The sequence below is a fragment of the Myotis nattereri genome (assembly GCF_964212035.1).
Source record: "Myotis nattereri genome assembly, chromosome: 5".
NCBI lineage: Eukaryota > Metazoa > Chordata > Mammalia > Chiroptera > Vespertilionidae > Myotis > Myotis nattereri.
The window spans coordinates 77,155,448-77,182,868 of NC_138080.1; the positions used below are offsets into that span (position 1 = coordinate 77,155,448).

General features: G+C 42.2%; 1 protein-coding gene across 1 annotated transcript in view; it reads left to right on the forward strand.

Annotated features, from left to right (window-relative positions):
* The first annotated feature begins 10,227 nt into the window (after positions 1–10,227).
* The window catches only part of SEC24A (SEC24 homolog A, COPII coat complex component), a 63,319-nt gene continuing 46,125 nt past the window's right edge, over positions 10,228–27,421 (forward strand). Inside the window, exons 1-2 of the mRNA XM_081090972.1 lie at positions 10,228–10,628; positions 23,384–23,860. Of these exons, the coding sequence (XP_080947098.1) occupies positions 10,532–10,628; positions 23,384–23,860 (574 nt within the window). The 5' untranslated portion in view covers positions 10,228–10,531. The remainder of the gene's footprint in view (positions 10,629–23,383; positions 23,861–27,421) is intronic.

Genomic DNA, 27,421 nt, shown 5'->3' on the forward strand with positions numbered 1-27,421 from the left:
GCCCGCGGGTGCTGCACTCCTGATGGTCCGCAGGATTGTAGCACCGGGCAGCCCAAGTTCCGCCTCCTAGGGTTCCGCCGCCAGTCCACCAGCTGAGCACGTCTCCCCGCAGCCCCGTCTCCCCACACCGGCCCAAAGGGGCTTCCGGGGCCCATGGGACTAAACAGAGAGGGAAATACCGGTCCCTACCTTGGGGAAATTATCCGTGACATCATTTTTTAAAATGCTTTTATTGATTTCAGAGAGAGGAAGGAAGAGGCACAGACAAACATCGGTGTGAAAGAAACATCAAGGGCTGCCTCCTTCACGTCCCCTGCTGGGCATGTGCCCCGATGGGGAATGGAACTGGGGACCTCCTGGTGCATGGTCTACGCTCAACCACTGGGCAACACTGGCTTTCTCGAATTCACAAATGATTTACAAAAGGTAGCTCAGTGCCAGATAATATGTTAGCTGCTGGGTATTGAGCTTTAACAAGACTGTCTTGACTCTGCAGTTCATTGTTAATAGCGTTACTTTCTTTAAATGTGTTTAAATGAGAATATTTTGGTGCCTGGAATGGAAGTGTGATGACAGTGCTTCCAAGACTGCTCTTGTAAGAAGGTTAAAACCTGTATTTTTATAAAAATGTATTTGAGCCTTGGCCAGTGTGGTTCAGTTGGTTGGGTGTCCTCCCGTGCCCGGAAAGCTTTCAGGTCAGATTCTCAGTGAGGGCACATGTCCGGGTTGCTGGCTGATCTCCAGTGGGGTGTCTGCAGGAGGCATTCCCATGAATCTTTCTCTCTCGCACGGATGTTTCTCTCTCTCCCTCTCCCTTCCCCTCTCTCTAAAAATCAATTTAAAAATTTTTAAACATTTATTTGAGTCAAACAGAGGACAACTGGAAGCAAGATCTCAACAGATTGAGTAAAAAACACTTCCTAGAATGACAGTTTGCAGTTTCTTTTATGAATTTGAAATTAAGGTGGGAACATAAGGAAAATTAAATGAAGATGGGAGTAAACAAGGTGAGACTGGATTACAGTATGGTTAACAAGAGTATGTGCTCCGTTGGGATGCTTATGCCTCCTAGGAGTCTGAAAAAGAGAATTACTCTGGCATTCCAAAAGTGAGTTAACCTAGTGTACAAGAACAATGGACAGGGCTTGCTCAGGCAAAGATAACCCTTTTACTAAAGAAGTTATATATTTGGGGCATGACTACCCACCATGATCTTCCCAGTTAGGAATTCATGATGAGATCAGCCTGTGAGGTTGCTTTCAGTAGAACCCATTTTTTAAATATCTTTGTATTGATTTCAGAGAAGAAGGGAGAGGGAAAGAGAGAGAGAAATATCAATGATGAGAAAGAACCATTGATTGGCTACCTCCTGCATGCCCCCTACTGGGGGTTGGACCCAAAACCTAGGCATGTGCCCTTAACCAGCATAGAACCTGGGACCTTTCAGTCCACAGACCATTGCTCTATCCACTGAGCCGAACCAACTAGGGTTCTGCAGCAGTTCTTTTTTTTATATTAATTAAATCTTTATTGTTCAGATTATTACATTTGTTCCTCTTTTTCCCCCCAATAACTCCCCTCCACCCAGTTCCCACCCCACCCTCCTCCCTCACTCCCCACCCACTGTCCTCATCCATAGGTGCACGATTTTTGTCCAGTCTCTTCCCACATCCCCCTTACCCCTTTCCCCCCCAAGAATAGTCAATCCACTCCCTTTCTATGCCCCTGATTCTATTATAATCACCAGTTCATTCTGTTCATCAGATTATTCACTTGTTTTTCAGATTCACTTGTTCATAGATGTGTATTTGTTGTTCATAATTTGTATCTTTAACTTTTTCTCCTTCTTCCTCTTCTTAAAGGATACCTTTCAGCATTTCATATAATACTGGTTTGGTGGTGATGATCTCCTTTAGCTTTTTCTTATCTGTGAAGCTCTTTAGCTGACCTTCAATTCTGAATGATAGCTTTGCTGGATAAAGTAATATTGGTTGTAGGTTCTTGGTATTCATCACTTTGAATATTTCTTGCCACTCCCTTCTGGCCTGCAAAGTTTCTGTTGAGAAATCAGCTGACAGTTGTATGGGTGCTCCCTTGTAGGTAACTGAGTTTCTTTCTCTTGGTGCTCTTAAGAGTCTCTCTTTGTCTTTTGCTCTTGGCATTTTAATTATGATGTGTCTTGGTGTGGTCCTCTTTGGATTCCTTTTGTTTGGGGTTCTCTGCACTTCCTGGATTTGTAAGTCTATTTCTTTCACCAGGTAGGGGAAGTTTTCTGTCATTATTTCTTCAAATAGGTTTTCAATATCTTGCTCTTTCTCTTCTTTTGGCACCCCTATAATTCGGATGTTGGTACGCTTGAAGCTGTCCCAGAGGCTCCTTACACTATCTTCGTATTTTTGGATTCTTTTTTCATTTTGTGTTTCCAGTTGGGTGATTTTTGCTTCTTCGTATTTCAAATCGTTGACATGATTTTTGTGATCCTCTAGTCTGCTGTTGGGAGTCTGTATAATATTCTTTATTTCAGTCAGTGTATGCTTAATTTCTAGTTGGTCCTTTATCACAACCTCAAGGGTCTCATTAGATTTCTTGTAGGTCTCATTAAGTTTATCGGCAGTTTCTAGAAAATTCTTGAAAAACCTTTAAAGTGTGGTTTTGAACTCTATATCCAATCATTTGCTTTCCTCCATTTCTGTCATTTGTGTCCTTTTTCTTTGTCTCTGCATTTTTTATGCTTCCTTGTGTTGACAAAGTGGTTTTCTGTGCTAAGTGTCCTCTAGGGCCCAGTGGTTCAGCCTCCCCAGTTACCTGAGGAGGACACTCTTGGTGCACCCCCTTGTGGTCTTTGTCCACAGTCTTGTTGTAGTTAAGCCTTGATTGTTGTTGGTATCACTGGGAGGAATTGACCTCCAGGCCAATTGGCTGTGAGAATCAGCTGTGTCTGCAGTGGGAGAACTTCTGTCCTGGAGACACCCCTCTGGGGCAAGACTTGCTTCAATGGGTCTTTGGTGCTCACTGAGTCTGCCCCCTGAGTGTCTCCTTTATGGTTCCACAGAGCTGCAAACTGGATGGTCCCACTCTGACCTCTGGGTACCCTGGCTCCTGGATCTCTAGGGAGGTGCTAATCTAGCCTCTGCCTGAGGCTATCCAGCAAAGGCCTCCCTACAGGGCTTGGGTGGGGCAGGGCGGGTCCCACGGGATCAACAGGGCGGGGCTAGCAATTATGGCTGCTCTCAGAGGCCTGGCATCTCAGTGTCTTGGCAATCGCTGAAAGCCCCTCCAAGAGAAAGCTGCCCTCGAGTTCCAACTGATGCCAGACAGTCCCACTTCTCCCCTATGAGTCTGGGTCCCCAGAGACTCGCCGGGAACTGGAGCTCAGGGCCTGAGACTCCCTCCCAATTGAAAACGACTACCGTGCCCTCAGCCGCCAGCCCGCTCTGTGTGCGCCTCTGTACCTTAGTATTTTACTTCCGCACTGTGCCTCCTCTGAGTCTCGGTATGCTTTTCTCTTTCCTTCTAGTTGTAGAATTTCCACTCAGCCAGCCTTCCTGTGGTTCTGGATGATGTCCGTTCTGTCTTTTAGTTGTATTTTTGAAGTGGTTGTTCGAGGCAGCAAACTCCAGTGTTTACCTATGCCACCATCTTGGTTTCTCTCTCTGCAGCAGTTTTAATGTTTGCCCTGATGTTCCCATGTGTGCTAAGCCACTCCCCAGCTGTGTGCATTTGTTTACTTGTAATGACTGATGAATGTGATCATTTACTAGACCTATTCAGTATAAATTTAAAATTACTGTAATACATACAGAAAGCTTTTCTGTGAAATTAAACTTTTCTTTTTTATACATACTTAATTTTAATTACATAAACGTGTCTACTTAAGTAAAAATAGGTAAACTAATTTGTCAATTTTTTAATATGCGCAGCATTTGGAAGACCTACTTTATTATATAATAGACTTTCAGCTTTAAGGGACACCCCCTCGCCCAAGTTCGTCCATTATATCGAGGTTTTACTATATTTATTGAATAAATTAATTAATCAATGAAAGAACTGCTGAGGACATTCAGCAGAAAGTATAATAAAAAATAGATTTAACCCTGGCCAGATGGTTCAGTTGGTTGGAGTGTCGTCCCATACACCGAAAGGTTGCAAGTCTGATTTCCAGTTAGGGTACAAACTTAGGTTGTGGGTTCAATCCCCAGTCGGAGTGTGTATGAGAGACAACCAATTGATGCTTCTCTCTGGAATCAATGTCTCTGTCTCTCTCTCTCTTTCTCTCTCTCTCTCCCCCACTTCCATTCTCTCTAAAAAATCAATAAACACATATTTTTAAAAAATATATATCTCAATATTAAAAAATCTAAAAAGCCCTAACCGGTTTGGCTCAGTGAATAGAGCGTTGGCCTGCAGACTGAAGGGTCCCAGGTTCAGTTCTGGTCAGGGGCATGTACCTTGGTTGCGGGCACATCTCCGGTGGGTGGTGTGCAGGAGGTGGCTGATCGATGTTTCTCTCTCATCGATGTTTCAAACTCTCTATCCCTCTCCCTCTCTGTAAAAAATCAATTAAAAAAATATATATATATGGTTAAAAAAATCTAAAAATAAATAAAAGTAAATCTGATACATATACACATGGAGGGTGCAGATGCAGCAGAAGGGTCATGTTGTTCTGAAAAATAAGAGTAAAAAATTGAATGACATCAGTTTATTTTTTTATTATTTTTATAGCAAAGGTGGAAATTTTATTGAAGAACAAGTATAGACTCCTATGTGGGGAGGAGGAAAGAGTCCCACAGAATGGACTCCCACGTGGGGAGGGGGAAAGAGTCCTTGTGACATCAGTTTAGAAATGCGTATTGTAGTGTAGGGTAAGTATAGGTAGTTGAGCAAAGAAATATCAATACCCTTAACAACTAGTAATAATTCTAATAATTTTTTCTTGATATTTGTGTGACCACATTTTAAGAAGTCAGAGAAGGATTTGACAATGTGTAGACAATACTAAACTATTTTTCATATGCTGTCTTACCAGTTAACTTCCTATTGTTAAGTTAGGGTAGGCAGATGGCAAATGCTGCTTTCCTTCTCAATAGTTTAAAACTGACTACATTAAAAATGTACAAAAAAATTTAAGAGACTTAACTATAGTTTTGGGAGGAGTAATAGTAACATGGATTTTTAGGGCTGGAACAAATTTTAGGAAAAAAATTTGCTTATGTATTAGCAAATTATTTGTATATTTAACCTGATTTAACCAGTGAGGTTATTTACTTTTTGAAATGGCTAATCCTCTCCGTCAGTTTTTTTCTTTGGACACAGATATTGCTTAAACAGAACAAAGTTCAAAGACGCGTGATTTAACCAAATCAAACTCCTGTGCCAGCGTCAACAAATCAAGATCATTAAGGAATTGCATAAAAAAGAGAAAGAAACTAATGCAATTTTGAGACCAGGTGTGAGCATTTGCCCATTTGAAGAGTCACCCTGATTTTCTGTCTGACCTCAGGAGGATTCAGTTTCTCTCTCAGGTCTATTTTCTCTTTACAAGATTGAGAAACTTGAGCCTGGCCCATGTGATTCAGTGGGCGTGCATGAGGCAGCGGATCAATGTTTCTATTGCTCTCCCTCTCCCTTCCTCTCTCTCTAAAGTCAATAAAAACATTTAAAAAAAGATTGAGAAGCTTGAGCTTGTCATATTTTTAACTGTTCTTGGGATATATGATTTGGGACTTTTATAAAACAGTTGGGCCAAAAGTGTCATCTTCATCCTAGAGAAGTCTTAATACTTGTAACTTGTACAAAGAGTTGTGGAATTCCACACACAGCAAACATATTTTAGTAAGGTTCTCAGGAAAATGATTATATAGAATTAGGATAAAATTTAATACTTTTGAATTCTTACTGTTTGTTTTTCAGACCTGAGATAGCAGTTTAGGTCTTGCTCATTTTGTATATAATTTCACCTTTTATAGCAGGCATTTGGTATTAAATAAGTTGTACTTCATCCTTCAGAGATTGTGAAACCTTTGGCATGACATTTTAGTCAATAGTATAAACCTGTAGTTTAAAAAAGGGGTTTATCATTAGCTCAGAGCAGGAAAAACCTACCTAGAATGGAGGCAGCTAAATTGATATTGATTAATCACTCCAGTTTCTATCTCTCTTTGGCCTCAAAAGTAAAAAAAAAAAAGAAAAAGTCTACTTGCCAAAGAAAAAAGTCTACTCTCCCAGAAGGGAAGTTTTTTTTTAAGTTATGTCCTGGTCTTTTGGGTTCCATAGGGTGTGTGTGTGGCGGGGGAGGTTGGCGAAGACTTTGGTTTCAGGTGCAACTGGATGTCAAAGTTCGCTTCTCTACACAAGCTTCAGCTGCATGACTTGCATTTTTGGTCTGTTGTCTCTGAGGACTTGTATTATTTGCATCTTCTTCCTTCCCTTTAGTTTATTGATTTTAGAGCAGGGCGGGGGGGCAGGGAGGAGAAAGAGAGAAAAAACCACACTGACTTGTTGTTCCACTTACTTATGCATTTATTTATGATCTCGTATGTGCTCTAGGGCTTGAACCCACAAACCTGGCATATCGGATGGACACTCTAACCAACTGAGCTACACGGCCAGGGCCTCCTTCCCCTGCTTTGACAGCAATTGTGGGCAATGAGTTTGACCTAAAAAGCTTTAAGCAAATATCAATACTCTCATGACTAGATGTCAAGGGCAAATAAGATATCATAGTTGGAGCCAAATTACAAATATTGATTTAATTTAAGAGGTAGGATAGAATAGAGAAATCAGAAAGGGGGGAGGGAGTAGATTGCCAAAGCATTTCTTGCTTCCATTCTCTGTTTGACACCTCTTTTCTCTGATTTCACACCTTTCTGGGATATTTTTTTAAAATATGTTTTTATTGATTTCAGAGGGGGGGGGGAGAGAGAGAGAGAGAGAGAGAGAGAGAGAGAGAGAGAGAGATCAATGATGAGAGAGAATGATCGATTGGCTGACCCCTGTACTCTCCCGACCAGGGACCAAGCCCACAACCCAGGCATGTACCCTTGACAGGAATCGAACCCCGGACCCTTCAGTCCCCAGCCATCACTCTATCCACTGAGCCAAACCAGTCAGAGCCCTTTCTTGGATCTTCATCATATCCCGCCTTGATTTGTGTATTTGCTTCACCATCCCACGGTAAACTGCTTAATACGAAGAGCTACATATTCATTTGTAATACCCTGCCTATATTCCAGCCCTTCTCCATCAGCACAGAATTTTACTTCATGCCACACTGTTGTTCAAAGCCAGCAGTGACTCCCTATTGGTCACAAATTAAAGTCCAAATATCAAATACCTTAGATTATATCTTTTTTTTTTTTAATATATTTCACTGATCCTTCACAGAGAGGAAGGGAGAGAGACAGAGAGCCAGAAACATCGATGAGAGAGAAACATCCACCAGCCGCCTCCTGCACATCCCCCACTGGGGATGTGCCCGCAACCCAGGCACACGCCCCTTACCGGAATCGAACCCGGGACCCTCCAGTCCACAGGGCGACGCTCTATCCACTGAGGCAAACCGGCTTCGGCCCTTAGATTATATCTTGAAGCACTCCAATTTTAATTTCCATCACATCCCAACAATTCCTTTCTCACCTTCCCCTGGTTTCTGCAGGGTTTCCTCTCTGGGCCTCTGGTTATTTTACAAGCTCAAGAGACCTAAAATAACTGTATAATCACAATGCTCTTCCCCCAACCCCCACTTCCTGCACACCTCTCTCCTTATCTCATTCAAATATTACTCATTCCTCGGGTTAGGGATCCAACATGAGGATCCTACCAGTTGCTGAGCATGTCTATTCTTTTTTAAAATTTATCTTTCTATTCTTTTATTCTTTTTTGAGCATGTCTATTCTAATTATGCACTCCAGAACTATTCTAATTATGCATTCCTGTGGGATATAACCACAGGATAGATTCAGGGACTCACTGGGCCCACTGTTAGATGGGACCTGAGGGAAAACTCTATTGTTTACTATAAGCTCCTATTTTCACGGATAGAGCAGAGTGTCATTTTGGGTCTCTAGGAGTTTGTGTCAATTTAGGAACTGTGTCCAGTATCCCCTGAAAAGTCTGATCATTTCCCTTTATTCAAAGTACAGTCATGCTGGTAAATGGTCATTCGTCCTGTGGACTAAAAAGGAACCACATACTAAACCAGACAGGTTCAGGGGAGGCTTTCATGGCAAGCCTTACAAACGCAAGAGACCTAAAATAACTGTATAGGATTATTGGCAGCGAAACCGGCTCCAGATGTTAGACTAGTGGAGTCAGACTGGACCTTGGCTGGGCAACCTCACTGCTTGAGTTCTGGTTAAGAAAGAATTCAGAGGCAAGACTCAAACTATAAGAGAGTTTATTTAGGAAGGCATAGAGGTAGAAGAAGTGAGTCATAGAAGAAATAGGCTCAGAAAACAAGTAAGGCAAAAGAAAGTGTTATAATGTACCCCGTGAATCACACAAGGACGCCTCAAGAAGTCGAATTAAAGAGTCACATTTATTGCAAATTCGGGACCGAGGGGGCATTTCGCTCTCCCAGATCTCATAGTGCCCGTCCCAGCCCCAACACCAGATTTATATAGGCAAAGATCACAAAGGTATTGATTACATCCCAAGGTTTGGAATGAGAAACCCGGTTTGCAAAAAAGCAGTTTACAGAAGCAGTTTGGTTTCTGTACTCATTTTGAGTACTAAGCTGGGCTGCCTTAGCTCACGGGGAAGTCAGTAAAAAGGGGGTCTGGGAGGAGCTGCTGCTGCCCATGGCTTCCCTGGTTGCAAGTCTCATGGGGTTCCTTAGAGATTAGGGCCGTGGTGGGCAAACTGCGGCTCGCAAGCCATATGCGGTTCTTTGGCCCCTTGAGTGTGGTTCTTCCTAAGCCTTAGGAGTACCCTAATTAAGTTAATAACAATGTACCTACCTATATAGTTTAAGTTTAAAAAACTTGGCTCTCAAAAGAAATTTCAATCATCGTACTGTTGATATTTGGCTCTGTTGACTAATGAGTTTGCCGACCACTGGGTTAGGGGATAGGTGTGGGGGAGGGTAAGGGGGAACGAAGGGTGAGGGGAATGGCATAGGCACACTGGGACCTTCATTTTCGGGGGTTTTAAAGGCTGGGCGTTCAGGAGGGGATCAATATGATATTCATCAGCTTTACCAAAATGAGATTTATTCTCTTAATTTGTCTGTCTTTGGGTGGGGTTGGCAAATGGCACTTAATTGGATTTCTGTTGTCTGTCTCCCTGAGTTGGGTGATTTTACCCTCTGTTTGGGGAGGAGAATTGCAAACCATTTACTCTTAAATGTCCTCAGTTTAGGGAAGATAACATTGACTAGGTGGCTGCAAACTGCTGTTTAAGCATCCGTGTTCGTTTCCCTATTCCACTTGTCCTGCAGTTTTCCTAGCTTCTTACTACTCTATAACACTTGGAACTTAGGAGAAAGAGAGAAAAGGAAAACATGCCTGGGGGAAAGGGATAGGGAAAGGCGCCTGTGTGCTCCATAGAGAGAGCTGCCCAGAAAGCAAGTCTGAATGGTTTAGCTTACTGTAAACTCTTAGAGGAGGAAATAAAACTGCCATTGACACGTGCTTTCAATGTGCCCTTAGTGAACTTTAGCGTGACTATGCTATGAATCAGCGAGTTTCAAAATTAAAATTACTTCTAAATCCTCAGGTCAAAAAGCAAGGCCTTCGCCGCGGTGATTACACTTTCAACACACGTACATAATTAACCACCTCTTTTTTAAAATGTTCTTACAATTTACACCTGCAATACGATGAAATACTGCAATGAACATTATTCCAGCTACCAGACATATAGTCTCAATAGAGGATGATGACGTCTGTAGTCTCAGGTAACCTTCACACACAAACCGGGGACAGGAACTGTCAGTCCCATTTCCCGAAAGCGGCCAGTGAAACCCTGATTGCGCTAAGATCCCGGCCCTGCCGGCGAGGTGACGTTTACGACGGCGGGGATTTCCGTACCGGTGACACACGCCACTTCCGGCCGGTGGTGAGAGTCAGTGACGTGGCAGGCCAGCCCGAACACGGTCCTTAGGGCCGGGACACCCGGGGCTGTCAGCTGGCCTCTGGGCAGCCCCGCCGGGAGAGCACCGACTGTGGCGGCAGTCGCCAGCCCGGAGCCGGAAGTGCCACGTGTCCCCACTGCGCCTGCGCGGCCGGCGGCTGACACTTCCGGCAAGGGCCTCTCTTCTCTCCGGGCTTGGCTGCCTCCTTCCAGCACCCCGTTCCCGGCCTCACCGACGTGACTACCTACCCTCAGCTCCCAGGCCAAGTCGTGGCCGCCGGTGGGCTGGGGAGAATGTGGCGCCGGGCCTAGGGCTGGATGCGCCTCCCTCTCTCCTCCCCGCCCTCTGTCCACAGTCGTTCTTTCCCTTCGCTTCCAGGAGTCGCCTTTCATCTCTTCGCTCGGCGCTGTCGCATATCGCGACCAGCCCCTTCCAACCCGGATAACCACCGTCGTCATGTCCCAGCCAGGGATACCGGCCTCCGGCGGCTCCCTAACCGGCCCCCAGGCCCAGAATGGGGCCGCCTCGGCCTCGGGGTCTTCCTATACCAACGGTAGGTGCCACTCGGGGCGCAGGGAGGGCGCAGCCTGGGCCCGGGCTCCCGCTGAACTTTGGTTGCTGCCGCCGCCTGAGGCGAGAAGAGGGGAGGTGACATCCCGCCCTGGGTCTGAAGCCGGTGGCGGTGGGCGGCTGGGCCGCCACGGAGACAGCGGCGAATATGCACCCGTTACTCCTGGCTCGTCGTAGTGTTTTGTTTGTTTATTCATTTGTCCAGCAAACAGTTCATGAGCACGTGTAAACCTGGGTGAAAACTAGATTCTGTCCAGACCTCAAAACTCGCATATAAAGCTCATAGTTGTTTGTGTGCCACCGCACCCGTCTTATAGAGAGCAGATTCGGTCCTGCAGGGCTTGCGGTGGGATGGGGGCCATACTCAGTCGGAATTTGTGGAGATTAATGAATGATCGTACTTCCCGGAGATCCCTGTAGAGCCGGTTCATCTTTCCCAGAACCTTCCTCGAATTGTGCTTAGGCCACCTGTTCGGTTTTGAGGCTTTGGAAGAACCCGAGGGGAGGGTTTCCTGTTTGATCTCCAGAGGTCTTTACATCCCACGGAAAGTGGTCAGGCACAGCTCTGAACCTCTGATGAGAGTGTGCATGTGGCACTATAATTTGTCATTTGGTGTGAGAGTATCTTACGATTTTTTTAACCACTTATAGGATTTTAAAAATTGTACTGCGTTGTGATTTTATTATAATTGTTATAATAAAGATAGATTGCCAAGTTACCAATTTACCTACAAATCTTTGGTTCATGGAAACAAAACCAGAATAATACTAAAATACTGAGATTTCCGTTGGAATCTAAAATTTCTGTGAAGTTCGAGAATATAGGCAATGACTAAAATAGCTAATTCACATTATTTTTAGAGAAGACTACTGTCTTTTTTGTTTTTTACAAAGAAAGCTCTAAAAGACTTTTAAAAATGTCTGTGAGTGGGCAGAAGCAAGAGTAAGTGGGGGTAAGCACTGAAATGGTGTTCAATCGAATCAATTGTTCTTTCTCAAATTTATGGTAACATTGTGTAAATTACATTTATTTTAGACTATTTACTGACGTTTACGCTGTGGATGAAATCATTTAAAGAAATTCACTTTAAGCTATAAACACTTAAACAAGATGTCATATGGCTATGGCTTTATCTTATAATCTATAAATTTCAATTTTACATGCGCTTTAAATTTTTTTAATTTTTTGATTTTAGAGAGAGGAAGGGAGAGAGAAACATCGATTTATTTTCCCCCTATTCATGCATTCATTAGTTGCTTCGTGTATGTGCCCTGAGGATTGAACCCACGACCTTGGCTTATGGGGACCACTCTTTAGCCAACTGAGCTACCCAGCCAGGGCTGAATTTACCATTTAAAACTCATATAAAATTGCCCTGCCCTGGTAGCTCAGTTGGTTAGAGTGTGGTTCTGATATTCCAGGGTTTTGGGTTCAATCCTCGCTCAGGGCACATACAAGAATCAATAATGAATGCATGAATAAGTGGAACAACAAATCGATGTTCCTCTATCTCAGTGGCGGCTTGCGAGTCACATGCGTGGGCCACAAAGTTTCAATCGCACTGTACTTGCGCACCTGCACGTGGTATTTTGTGGAAGAGCCACACTCAAGGGGCCAAAGAGCCACATGTGGTTCGCAAGCTGCAGTTTGCCGACCACTGCTCTATCTCTCCCTTCTCTTTTTTTTTCCTAATATATTTTTATTGATTTCAGAGAGGAAGAGAGAGGGATAGAGAGATAGAAACATCGATGATGAGAGAGAATCATTGATCGGCTGCCTCCTGCATGCCCCCTACTGGGGATCAAGCCTGCAACCCAGGTATGTGCCCTTGGCCAGAACTGAACCTGTGACCCTTCAGTCCACAGGCAGACGCTCCATCCACTCAGCCAAACCGGCTAGGGCTCTCCCTTCTCTTTTTAAAAATCAAAAACTAAAATTTTTTTAAATAAAATAAATATCCTTCTGTATAATAAAAGCCTAATATAGTAAGTGTCAGGTCATCCTGTCCATTCAACCAATCAAAGCATAATATGTTAATGATATGCCAAAGCCACTCAACCGCTTGCTATGACCTGCACTGACCACTAGGGGGCAGACAGTTGACCGGTTGACCAGTCGCTATGATGTGCACTGACCACCAGGGGACAGACATACCAACTGATAGGTTAGCTTGCTGCTGGGGTCCGGCCGATCAAGACTGAGGGAGATGGGCCAGACATGCCCTGGAGTCCTCCCGCGTCCCTCCCCGGCCCCGATCATGCACTGGTGGGGTCCCTTGGCCTGGCCTATGCTCTCTTGCAATCAGGATTGAGGACCCCCCCACCCACCCACCCAGTGCACAAATTTTGTGCACCAGGCCTCTAGTATTAAATAAATACATAAATGGCAAATCCTGCCAATGTGCTTGTAAGCTTATATGACAGTATAGTTTTGTTAATTTTGAAATGTCAAAGGAATTTAGCCACTGTGATATGCTGTTTTGGAGATGTTGTCATTACGTTGATTTGATCCAGTCCAACAGACGTTTGTTGCATACCTTCTAAGTTCTGTCCAAGGTACAGTCCCCTCCTTGTACACAGGTTCCCTAGAGCCAAGTGGGGATTCACATATGGAATGAAATCATAGAACTGCATAAATACATACCTTTTAAAATATATAATTGACAGTCTTTTTTTTTTTAATATATTTTATTGATTTCTTACAGAGAGGAAGGGAGAGAGATAGAGAGTTAGAAACATCGATGAGAGAGAAACATCGATCAGCTGCCTCCTGCACATCTCCTACTGGGGATATGCCCGCAACCCAGGTACATGCCCTTGACCGGAATCGAACCTGGGACCCTTCAGTCCGCAGGCCGACGCTCTATCCACTGAGCCAAACTGGTTTCGGCGACAGTCTTTTTATAAGCCCCATTTCTAAAGTTCTTTTTGTAGAGGTAGTCCCAGTAAAATGGCTAATGTCCTATATTGGATTCATTTTTGTGTGCATCCCACTAATAATAAAGAGAGTATAGCCGAAACCGGTTTGGCTCAGTGGATAGAGCGTCAGCCTGCGGACTGCGGGTTCGATTCCGGTCAAGGGCATGTACCTGGGTTGCGGGCACATCCCCCAGGCAGCTGATTGATGTTTCTCTCTCATCGATGTTTCTAACTCTCTCTGTCTCTCTCCCTTCCTCTCTGTGAAAAATCAATAAAATATATTTAAAAAAATAAAATAAAATAAAAAAATAAAGAGAGTATGGGTATGGTGGAGAATTGGAGAGGAGGTTATTTCTCTAGGAAGTGAACACATAGTTCAGTGCTGGAATGTAATTTTATTTTGGTTAACTCTTACAAGGCAGTTATTGCTGCTTAAATATTCATAGAGCCCTGATCAGGTGGCTCAATTGGTTGGAACATTGTCTCCATACACCAAAAGGTTGTGGGTTTGATTCCCTGTTAGGCCACATACCTAGGTTGCAGGTTCCATCCCTGGTCGGGGCGAGTATGGAAGACAACTGATTAGTTTCTCTTTCATGTCCATGTTTCTCTCTCTCTCTCTCCCCCACCCTCCCGCCCCGCCCCCCCACTCTAAAAATCAGAACAACAAAAATGCTATTGAATGCTCTTAAGCTTTAGATTTAATGTAGCTTGCTTATATTACATATCATAGTTCAGTTGGATCTTCAGATATTTTTAAACTATAATAAAAAAACCCCAAATAAAGTAGTCCCCCTTATCCATGGGAGATACGTTCCAGTGGATGCCTGAAGCTGGATAGTACTGAAACCTGTATAGGCCATGTTTTTTCTTATATATATGTACCTATGATAAAGTTTAATTTATAAATTAGGCACAGTAAGAGGTTAACTAGTAATAAAGTAAAACAATTAAACAACATACTGTAATAAGTTACATAAATATGGTCTCAAACCCTTTCTATGATGATGCAAGATGATACAATGTTTACATAAAATAAAATGAGTTACTCAGAATAGTACACAATATAAAACTTATGAATTGTTTATTTCTGGAATTTTCCATTTAATATTTTCGGATCGCGGTTGACCGAAGGTACCTGAAACTACAGAAATCGAAACTGAATAAGGGGGACCAGTATAATCACCTTTTTCATTTTTCTATAATTTCTTTCGTATTGTATGGTATCATTATATTATAGAATTCCTCACAAATGGAGACCTTTCTGTGGTCAGTTGTTGCATTACAATTTAAAATTGTTGAGATATGTTTTTCTAAGTTTCAGTGTAGATTTGTGTATACGTATTTCCTTTGCAAAAATTGATAGTGAAACTGTAAGACTACTTAAACTGGCAGATCTTTATCTGATTAGCATGTAATAAGGCTAAAGGCAGATAATGATTCCCACTGTTAATTAACTGCTTTATTTTGACTTTGAATCCCTTTGCAAAAGCAGTTAGAAATTGCAGCTTTATTAAATTTATTTTGGTAATATTTATGTAATATTCACTTTTCCCCATATAGATTAAGGGTGAGAAGAATATTCTCACACCTCTCTCCCACCCAGCTTTCCATTTTATTGTAATTTTATTAAATAATACTGATTTGCCTCTAGACCAGGGGTGGGCAAACTTTTTGACTCGAGGGCCACAATGGGTTCTTAAACTGGACCGGAGGGCCGGAACAAAAGTATGGATGGAGTGTTTGTGTGAACTAATATAAATTCAAAGTAAACATCATTACATAAAAGGGTACGGCCTTTTTTTTTTTTTTAGTTTTATTCATTTCAAACCGGCCGGATCCGGCCCGCGGGCAGTAGTTTGCCCACGGCTGCTCTAGACTGTAAAACCTATAAGGGCAAGCATATCTGTTTTACATATATCCTCTCTCCAGCTCCCCACATGGTGTCTAGCACATTTTAAGAGTTACTAGTTTTATTGTTTGAAAGTTTTAGATTTAGGTATTTTGTAATTTAGGTCACTAAACATATACTGACTTATGCATTGTAAGATTAGAGCTCACTTCCAACCTTTTTCTGGTAAAATTTTCTGTGGATTTTTGCACAATATTATCAGCTAAAACTCAATAGAATGTGTGTGTGGAGGGTTGGTTACCAGTTTAAATTCTAGATTTGTACTCATCTCTATTTTAGGCATGACAAAAATATAGATCTCTTTTAGTTTCACTATGAAGTAAACCATGGTTATGATTGTATATTTAATATAAGAAGGCTCTAGTCATGATCAAAGCATGCTGTGAATAAAATTGGCATGTGGTCACCCTGGCCAGTGTGGCTTAGTTGGTTGAGCGTTGTCCTGTTCATCAAAAGGTTGATGGTTCCATTCTCCATCAGGGTGCATGCCTGGGTTGTAGACTTGATTCCTGGTAGGCTCCTGTAGCCAGTGGATGTTAAGCTCTCACATCAATGTTTTTCTCTCTCCCTCTCCCTTCTTGTCTTTCTCTCTCTAAAAAAAAAAAAAAAAAATAGAGAGAGAGAGAGAGAGAGAAAACAACAACAACAACAACACCCATTGGCATGTGGTTTATAAGACTGATTCTTGGCTGAGTTCCCTTTAATGTTTTCAGTGGGGCAAGTAACTTTGGACTCTCATAAGACTCTTTACATACCTCTATTAGAATATGTGACATTGAGCTTTTTTGTCTCTGCTGATACATTGGAAGCTACTGAAAGATAAATGGTAGCAATAAGATCTAACATTTATTGTTTAATTTATGCCCAGTTACTGTGCTAGGCTGCATTATATGCATCATCTTCTTTAATCCTCAAAACAGTCCTATGAGCTTAGAACTGTTAGGTTTAGTGACAAGCATACTGAGATAAGGGGTCAAGCAACTAGCTCAAGATCATGCAGCTAACCACCCAAATTTGTGGAACCTAGATTTAAAGCTAAGCAGTCTTGCCCTGACCAGGTAGCTCAGTTGGTTAGAGCATTGTCCCCATATGCCAAAGTTGTAGGTCTGGTCAGGGCACATTCAAAAATCAACCAAAGAATGCATAGATGGGTGGAACAACATCTCCTTCCCCCTCCTCCTTCTCCTCCTCCTCTCCCTCCCCTTCCACTCTCCTCCCCCTCCCCTCTTGCAGCACACTGATTGAAAATCACTAGTATAGAGTGACCTTGTGCGATTAGGAAGTTGATTGTATAGGACTTATGACATTCCTTTAGTTAGTTTTCTATAGTAACTCCCAGAAATTGAATATGCACCACACTGTAGTGTTTGACTATACAGGAAATGACTGAGTTCAGTGAACTACCTTGACTTGTGTGATTTGGGACAAATTGGCTTAGCTGCTCTAAGTTTGGAGTTTCTCAGGGTACCAGAATCTTTAGAGTTTTTTTTTGGAATATGCCGATTCTTTATTTAATCTATTAGTGTTTGATAAATTACAAATATATAAGCAAAGTATTCTTGGAAAACATAATTAATTTCCCAGAGCATATCTCTCTGATTTGATGTTTTTCAGATCAGCCAGAGATATAACTTATTTATGTTCCTCTCTCCTTTCCTACCCTATGTGTTCAAAGGATTCAAGATGACTATATAAATGGGTTATATAAACATTGAGGGGGTAAAATTTAGGGAAAGTGAAACTTTTTAAAACCTGTGTATATGGTAAGAAAGTCACATTGTTTAGCTGCTTTCTGATTATATTCAAAGAAGGTCAGTCTAATGGGACTCAGAACACGCCCTTGTTTCTAAAGTACAGATTTAGCATTCCCATTGGTGGCTTCTTATTGGCGTTGCCATTGAATAGTGGCCTTTTCTCCCTGGCCAATCTGTTAGTCTGCTTATCTTAAAACTAGAGGCCTGATGCACGAAGATTCGTGCAGGAATGGGCCTTCCTTTCTTTGGCTGCCGGCACCACCTTCGCTCTGGCTGGAGCTGCCTTTCTGCCTTGGCTCCAGCCTGGGGCCGCCTTTCCGCCTTCCCACACTGCCCAGAGGCCCCGGAGCGGCTGGGACAGTGCGGAATGCCTGTGTCGTTGCCGACAACACAAGCATCTGCCCTGCCCCCAGCCACTTGGCACCTGCATATGCAAATTAACCTGCTATCTTTGTTGGGTTAATTTGCATACTTGCTCCTGATTGGCTGGTGGGCATCGTGAAGGTACAGTCAATTTGCATCTTTCTCTTTTATTAGTGTAGTCTAGAAGCCTGTTGCACGAAGATTCGCACAATAGGCCTTCCTTCCCCTGGCTGCTGGCACCAGTTTTCCTCTGGCACCTGGGACCCAGGCCTTTGGTCCAGCCGCAGCGGAGAAGCCAAGCCTCTTCAGTCTTCAGTCTTCAGTGTGGCCAGAGCCTTCAGTCTTCGCTCCGTGCCTGCAAATGCAAATTAACCACCATCTTTGTTGGGTTAATTTGCATATTCATCCAATTTGCTGGTGGGCATAGCGGAGTGACACCAATTTGCATGTTTCTCTTTTATTAGTGTAGATGATTCCAGACCAAGGCTCACTATTTAAATACTTTAAACACTTTTCCATTGGAATCCTATGTCACATTTCACATTTTAAAAATGTGTTTCTTACTTCAGAGTCCTTAGACAGGGATCAGTAAAAAAAAAAAAAAAAAGCAGCTCTTAATTATAGATAGGAAGATTAAGAAATTAACCTGAGCCTTGGTGGTGTGGCTCAGTTGGCCTTTGAACAATGCCAGGGTTAGGAGCATTGACCCTCTGCACAGTCGAAAATCTGCATATGACTATTGAGTTCCCCAGAACTAAATGACTAATAATCTATTGACCGGAAGCCTTACCAATAACATAGTCAATTAACACATATTTTGTATGCTGTATGTATTATATACTGTATTCTTACAATAAAGTAAGCTACAGAAAAGAAAATTATAAGAGCCTGGTTGGCATGGCTATGGACCAAGAGGTCAGGGTTTGGTTCCTGGTCAGGGCACAAACCCGAGTTGCGGGCTTGATCCACAGTGGGGGTGTGCAGGAGGCAGCCAATCAATGATTCTCTCTCATCATTGATGTTTCTATCTCTCCCTCTCCTAATATTCTTTTTGTAATTTATCCCTGTTGCTTATTCATTTCATTGACAAACAGTCTATTGTGTGACTAATCTACAATTTCTTTATCTCCTGTTGATGGATATTTCATTTCTTTCCAATTTTTTATTATTATCAACAATGCTGCAGCTAACACGTTTGGATCTATTTCTTTTGTCCTTGAAGGATAACAATGTTTTTTTATTTTGGAGAGCAATGTATATAGACTAACTTCCTCCTTCCAACTCATCTATATGTTTCTGTAGGCCTCCCAATTTACCTCTCTGTATATATACACAGAATTATGTCTGTTTGTATAAGCATTGCATAATTATGAAATGATTCAAATTAATCTGATGACATTTGTACATTGGTTGCATGGACTAAGGAGGTATGAATAGAAGATAAATATTTTATTTTTATATCTTTTTTTAAAAAAATATATTTTATTGATATTTTACAGAGAGGAAGGGAGAGAGATAGCTAGAAACATCGATGGGAGAGAAACATCGATCAGCTGCCTTCTGCACATCTCCCGCTGGGGATGTGCTCGCAACCCAGGTACATGCCCTTGACCGGAATCAAACCTGGGACCTTTCAGTCCGCAGGCCGACGCTCTATCCACTGAGCCAAACCGGTTTCGGCAATATATCTTTTAAGCATAAATAGTTCAAAGACTTTTTTTTTAAGTTTATGTGAGTACCATATTTTAAAAAATATGAATCTTATTTCCTAATTTTATTTTATTTAAAAAAATATTTATTTATTGACTAGAGGCCTGGTGCATAAAATTCATGCATGGGTACGGTCCCTAGGCCTGGCCCGTGATCAAGGCCATCTTCCCCAGCTGTCTACAGCCAGCCCCACCCCCCCACCACTACCCATCCCTAGTTACCCATTCCCCATCGGGTGATTGGTGCCTGATGGCCGGGGGAAGGGACTGAGAGGGTGACTGTTCCTGCCCAGGTGCTGGCCCCGCCCCTGCTGCGGGTGGCCATCATGCAGTCGGAGCCTGCCAGCCAGGGAAAGGGACTGAGAGGTGGTCAGTGCACCTCACAGTGACTGTTCCAGTGGTTGTTCCACTGTTAGGGTCAATTTGCATATTACCCTTTTATTATGTAGGATATGCCTCTTGGCCTTCTGTATGTCTGCTTTTGAGAAGTGTTTAAGTCCTTTGCCCATTTTTTGATTGGATTGTTTATCTTCCTTTTGTTAAGTTGTATGAGTTCCCTATAAATTTTGGAGATTAAACCCTTATCATATGTCACATTGACAAATATGTTCTCCCATGCAGTGGGCTTTCTTGTTTTTATGGTTTCCCGTCTTATGTTTAAGTCTTTATCCATTTTGAGCTTATTTTTGTGTATGGTGTAAGTTGGTGGTCAAGTTTCATTTTTTTTGCATGTATCCAATTTTTCCAGCACCATTTGTTGAAGAGACTGTCTTGACTCCATTGTGTGCTCTTGCCTTCTTTGTCAAATATTAGTTGAGCATAATGGCTTGGGTTGATTTCTGGGTTCTCTGTTCTGTTTCATTGGTCTGTTTGTATGTTCCTGCGCCAGTACCAGGCTGTTTTGAGAACAGTGGCTTTGTAATACAACTTGATGTCTAGTATTGTCATCCCTCCAACTTTATTCTTTTTTCTCAGGATTGCTGTGACTATTCGGGGTCTTTTTTTGTTCCATATAAATTTTTGGAGAGTTTGTTATAGGTCTGTGAAAAATTAACAAATCTACAAATGACAAGTGCTGGCAAGGATGTGGAGGAAAGGGAGCCCTCATGCAAATTGGCACAGCCTCTGTGAGAAACAGAGGAGTTTCCTCAAAAAACTTAAAAATGGAGCTCCCATTTGACTCAGTAAGCCCACTCCTAGGAATATATCCCAATAAATCAGAAACACCAATCAGGAAGAACATATGCACCCCTATGTTCATAGCAGCACAATTTATAATAGCTAAGATTTGGAAACAGCCTAAGCGTCCATCAGCAGATGAGTGGATTAAAAAACTGTGTCACATCTATACAGAGGAATACTATGTGCTGTAAAAAAAGAAAGAACTCTTACCATTTACAACAGCATGGATGGACCTGGGGAGCATTATGCTAAGCGAAATAAGCCAGTCAGAGAAGGATAAGTATCACATGATCTCACTCATTTGTGGAATATAATGAACAACATAAACTGATGGAAAAAAAATAGATCCAGAACAGAACCGAAGAACTTGTATGCTTATAAGCATAATCAATGGACACAGACAATGGGGGTGGTGGTAAAGGCCAGGGCTGGGAAGCAGGGCACGCTGGGAGAGAACAACGGTGGGAAAGGGGACATATGTAATACTTTCAACAATAAAGAATTTTTTAAAAATTATTTATTTAGCTGAAACCGGTTTGGCTCAGTGGATAGAGCGTCGGCCTGCAGACTGAAAGGTCCCAGGTTCGATTCCGGTCAAGGGCATGTACCTGGGTTGCGGGCACCTCCCCAGTGGGAGATGTGCAGGAGGCAGCTTATCGATGTTTCTCTCTCATCGATGTTTCTAACTATCTCTCTCTCTTCCTCTCTGTAAAAAATCAATAAAATATATTTAAAAAAAATAAACATTATAAAAAAAAATATTTATTTAATTGTTTTTTAAAAAATCTTTATTGTTGAAAGTATTACATAGATCCTCCTTTTTTCCCCCATTAACTTTTTCCAGCCAGCTCCCATCCCTGTCCCCCATCCCCCAGGCCCTCACCACCCATTGTCTGTTTCCACAGGTTATGCATATATGCATAAAAGTTCATTGATTTTTCTTTTTATTATTGCCTAATTTTATGGGCAGAAATAATAGTATAGTCCTCAATAGAAATGCTGATTTTAAGGGTTATTTTTTAAATTTATTTATTTATTTATTTATTTCATTTAGAGAGGAAGGGAGAGGGATAGAGAGATAGAAACATGGAGAGAGAAATATCATGATAGGCTGCCTCCTGCTCGCACCCTACTGGGGATTGAGCCTGCAACTGGGACATGTGCCCTGACCAGGAATTGAACCGGAGCCTCTTGGTTCCTGGGTTGATGCTCAATCACTGAACCACACCGGTTGAGTCTGATTAATTTTTTATAGCAGTTTTAAAATGTACAATTCAATGTTTTTTAATATATTGACAGAGTTTTGCAACCATAACTACAGTCAGGTTTTTTTAAAAAAAAATTATTGATTTCAGGGAGTAAGGGAGAGGGAGAGAGAGAGAGAAACATCATTAATGAGAGAGAATCATTGGTCAGCTGCCTCCTGCACACCCCTCACTGGGGATCGAGCCTGCAACCCGGGCATGTGCTCTGACTAAGAATCAAACCGTGACCTCCTGATTCACAGGTTGACGCTCAACCACTGAACCACACCAGCTGGGCTCTACAATTTTTAGAATATTTTTATCACCCCAAAAAGAAACCCTATACCCATTAGTAGTCACTCCCCATCCCCTCCTCCTAGCCACTGCAACCATAAATCTACATCTGTGTTTGTGGATTTTCCTACTCTGGACATTTTATGTAAATGGATCATATGTATGGCCCTTTGTGACTAGTATCTTTCACTTAGCATGATGTTTTCAAGATTTATTTATGTTGTAGTGTGTTGTCAATACTTCATTCCTGTTATGACCAAATTAGAGGCCTGGTGCACGAAATTTGAGCACGGGTGGGTGTATCCCTTAGCCTGGCCTGTGCCCTCTCACAATCCAGGACCCCTTGTGTAGGGTCCCTAGGCCTGGCAGGCGATCAGGGCCTAACGGGGCTTTCTTTCCCCTGGCTGACAGCAGCTGGCCCCACCCCCACCGCTGCTACTGCTTCCCATCTGTGCGGCACTGCCCCCTTCCCTCCCCCGCCACCAGTCACCTTCCTCTGTTGGTCGACAAGCATGGGTGCGATCACTTGGCTGGCCTGGGCCTGCCTCTGCAGGGCCATCACTGGCTGGCCCCACACACCTGCCACAGTGTCGCTGGCCGGTGGCCTGGCCCTCCCTCTGTGAGGCAATTCATCGTAGGGCGATAGTGCCACCCCCCCACCCCCCAACCAATCGCATCACACCTGCCTTGGCTGACCTGGCGCTAGTGCGTGTTATAGCATGGTCATCCGGAAAGTTGTCCGGACGGTTGTTCTGCTGTTTGCTCGATTTGCATATTATGCTTTTATTATTATAGATAATATTCCATTGGTTCCCTTTTGTACCCCTACTTAGCAGTTTATGGACATTTGGGTTGTTTCCACTTTTTGACTATTAGTAATAATGATGTTATGATATTCGTGTGTATAAATTTTTATGCAGACGAGAAGTGGAATTGCTGGATTGTATGATAACTGTGTTTAACATTTTGAAGAACTACCAAACTGTTTTCCAATGTAGGTGCACCATTTTACATTTTCACTAGCATTGAATGAGGGTTCCATTTTCTGCACATCCTAGTCAGCACTTGCTATTTTCTTTTTTAACAATCCTATTTGGTGTGAGTGGTATCTCATTGTGATTTTGATTTGCATTTCTCTAGTGACTAATGTTGACTGTTTTTGTATGTGTTTACTGGCCATTTATTTACATATCTCTTTGGAAATGTATTTGAATGTTTATTTAACTCCTTTGTTTATTTTTAAATTAGGTTATTTGTCTTTTTATCGTTGAGTTGTAAGAATACCGTGTATTTTATTGTATTTTTTAAAGTATTGCTTTATTTGTTTGCAAGACTGATTTTTTTCCTCCTCTTATTGGAAGGTCCTATCCAAAATGCACTGCTGTCTGCACAAGGATATAATTCTCAGCTTCCAGGATCCTACTCTCATCTATTACCAGCAAAGACTTTGAATCCAGTCTCTGGACAGTCGAACTATGGTGGATCTCAGACTGTTTCTCCATTAAATAATTATCAGGGACCTGGGCAGACTCTTCATAGACCACCTGTGGCTTCTAATGCAGTGACACCTTCACTCCATAGTGGTCCTGTTCCCCGAATGCCACAACATGCTTCTCAGAACCCAGCTGCTACACCAATGTCTTCTGGTAGCTTTCATCCTGGAGCCAATGTACCGCCACCTCTGAATTGGCAATATAACTATCCATCCACAGGATCACAGACAAACCATTATCCTCGTGTATCAACTGGACCAACTATGTCTGGGAATACAAATTTGACAAGTCATCAGTATGTTTCTTCTGGAGATCCTTCACTTCAAAACAACTTCATAAAATCAGGTAGAGTTCTTTAAAATATAGAAATGGGAAACTTTTGCTTAATTAGACATTTGAATTAATGTTTCAAGTCTTAAAACCATTGTAAGACTATTGATTTTTTAAATCATTGTTAATGTTTAAATAAACTATTTCTCTAACCTTTAAGTTAACTTAAAATTGTGGATTGTTCCTGCTTTGCATCTTATCCTCTATGTTTACTTGAGTCACTCATGATATTTCAGGGATTCTGGAATGCACGCAGAACCACTTCCTTAAGGACTGATCATTACTTTTATTAAATTGGTTCTGTTTTGTATTCTAGGGAAGATCAATCCCTGTGGTTTCTCTTTGGTCTTTTTCTTTTTTCTTTCTTTTTTTTTTTTAATTAAATCTTTATTGTTCGGATTATTACATTTGTTCCTCTTTTTTCCCCCCGTAACTCCCCTCCTCCCAGTTCCCGCCCCACCATCCACCCTCACTCCTCACCCACTGTCCTCATCCATAGATGCACGATTTTTGTCCAGTCTCTTCCCGCATCTCCCACACCCCTTTCCCCCCCAAGAATAGTCAGTCCATTCCCTTTCTATGTCCCTGATTCTATTATGATCACCAGATTATTTATTCACTTGATTCTTAGCTTCACTTGTTGATAGATGCATGTTTGTTGTTCATAATTTGTGTCTTTACCTTTTTCTTCTTCTTCCTCTTCTTAAAGGATACCTTTCAGCATTTCATATAATACTGGTTTGGTGGTGATGAACTCCTTTAGCTTTTCCTTATCTGTGAAGCTCTTTATCTGACCTTCAGTTCTGAATGATAGCTTTGCTGGATAAAGTAATCTTGGTTGTAGGTTCTTGGTATTCATCACTTTGAATATTTCTTGCCATTCCCTTCTGGCCTGCAAAGTTTCTGTTGAGAAATCAGCTGACAGTCGTATGGGTATTCCCTTGTAGGTAACTGAGTTTCTTTCTCTTGCTGCTCTTAAGAGTCTCTCTTTGTCTTTTGCTCTTGGCATTTTAATTATGACGTGTCTTGGTGTGGTCCTCTTTGGATTCCTTTTGTTTGGGGTTCTCCGTGCTTCCTGGACTTGTAAGTCTATTTCTTTCACCAGGTAGGGGAAGTTTTCTGTCATGATTTCTTCAAATAGGTTTTCAATATCTTGCTCTCTCTCATCTTCTGGCACCCCTATAATTCGGATGTTGGTACATCCAGAGGCTCCTTACACTATCTTCGTATTTTTGGATTCTTTTTTCATTTTGTGTTTCCGGTTGGGTGTTTTTTGCTTCTTCGCATTTCAAATCTTTGCCTTGATTCTTGCGCTCCTCTGGTCTGCTGTTGGGAGTCTGTATAATATTCGTTATTTCAGTCCGTGTATGTTTAATTTCTAGTTGGTTCTTTATCATAACATCGAGGGTCTCATTAGATTTGTTGAGGATCTCATTAAGTTTATTGGCAGCTTCTAGACAGTTCTTGAGAGACCTTAAAAGTGTGGTTCTGAACTGAATATCCTCCATTGACAGTTTTTCCTGTTTCTTTGTCTCCGCATTTTTTATGCTTTCTTGGTGCACCCCCTAGTGGTCTTTGTGTGCAGTCTTCCTGTAGTTAAGCCTTGATTGTTGTAGTTAATACTAGGGGGATTTGACCTCCAGGCCAACTGGCTGTGAGAATCAACTGTCTGCAGTGGGAAAACTTCTGTCCTCTAGAGAGGTGCTAATTTAGCCTTTGCCTGAGGCTATCTGGTAAATGGCTCTGTGCAGGGCTTGGGCGGGGCGGGAGGGTCGCTCGGGATCAACAGGGTGGGCCGGAGCGAGCAGTTATGGCGGCTCTCAGTTCTGTCCCTAGGGGCTCTGCCTCTTTGAGTCCCAGCACCCGCTGCAAACCTCGGAGAGAAAGCTGCACTCACTCTGACCGAAGCCAGACAGTCCCGCTTCTCCCGTTTGAGTCTGGGTCCCTAGAGACTCGCCCGGATCTGGAGCTCAGAATCTGAGACTCCCTCCCGATTGAAAACAACAACCGCGCCCTCTGCTGCCAGCCCTCTCCACGCGCACTCCGTACCTGAGTATTTCACTTCAGCACTGCGCCTCCTCTGAGTCTGGGTATGATATTCTCTTTCCTCCTAGTTGTAGAATTTCCACTCAGCCAGCCTTCCTGTGGTTCTGGATGATGTCCGTTCCGTCTTTTAGGTGTACTTTGATTTGGTTGTTCAAGGCAGCAATCTCCGGCGTTAACCTATGCCACCATCTTGTTTTTTCCTGGTCTTTTTCTTTTCTTTTCTTGTATTTTCATTGATTTCAAAGAGGAAAGGAGAGAGAGAGGTAGAAATAACAATGATGAGAGAGAATCATTGATTGGCTGCCTCCTGTATTCCCACACTGGGGATCGAGCTTGAAACTCAGGCATGTCCCCTGACTGGGAATCGGAACTATGACCTCCTGGTTCATAGGTTGATGCTCAATCATTGAGCCACACCGTGTGGCTCTCTTTGGTCTTGATTTGAGACTTGGGTTATTTTTTTGTTATGGCATAGACAGTTTTTGGCCCCAGAAACTGTAGGATCTCAGATGTCAAAACAGATCATATTTTCGGAGTGAGGAATGTCATTGAGCATAACTGCAGTCAGAAAGCAGTAGACATGAAGAACCAATATCAGCCCTTGTCAGTTTGGCTCAGTGGATAGAACATTGGCCTATGGACAGAAGGGTCCCGGGTTTGATTCCGGTCAAGGTCATGTACGTTGGTTGCAGTTTCCTCCACTGGCCCGGGTCCTGGTCAGGGCCCGTGCAGGAGGGAATCAATTGATGTTTCTCTCATGTTTCTCTCTGTCTTTCCCTCTCTCTTCCATTCTCTCTGAAGATCAATGGAAAAATATCCTCGGGTGAGGATTAAAAATAATAATAAAATAAAAAAGGAATAAAGTGGCAAAAAAAAAAAAAAAGAATCCAATGCATTCAATAAGCAAAATACAAGAAGAAGAAGAAGAAAAAAAGCAGTGGACAGATTTTTATATTTATGTTTTCTTCTAAGAGTTTTAGCTCCAATATTTATATCTTTGATCAATTTTGAGTTAACTTTTTTTTATATGGTGTTAGGTAGGGATTCAACTTCATTCTTGTGCATGTGGAGATACAGTTGTCCCAGGACTATTTGCTAAACTATTCTTTCTCCCATTGAATTATCTTGGCACCCTTGTTGAAAATCAATTGCTCATAAATGTAAGGGTTTATTTCTGGACTCTAAATTCTGTTTCATTGATCTATATGTCTATATCTTTATACCAGCACCGAACATCTTGATTACTGTAGCTTTATAGTGAACTTTGGATTTGGGAAGTCTGGCCCTACCAACTTTGTTTTTTGTTTTCAAGGTTGTTTTGGCTGTACATCACTTTGGGAAGAAATCTATATATTCTTGGACTTTTATCTTTTTATTTTTAACCTCAATGTTTGATCATATCCGCTTCATTTAACTATTAAAAGTTGTCTTATACACTTATAAACATTAGTAGTGTTACTTTGAGAAGCATTTAAAACCCTGTATCGCAGTGGTTCTCAACCTTCTGGCCCTTTAAATACAGTTCCTCAT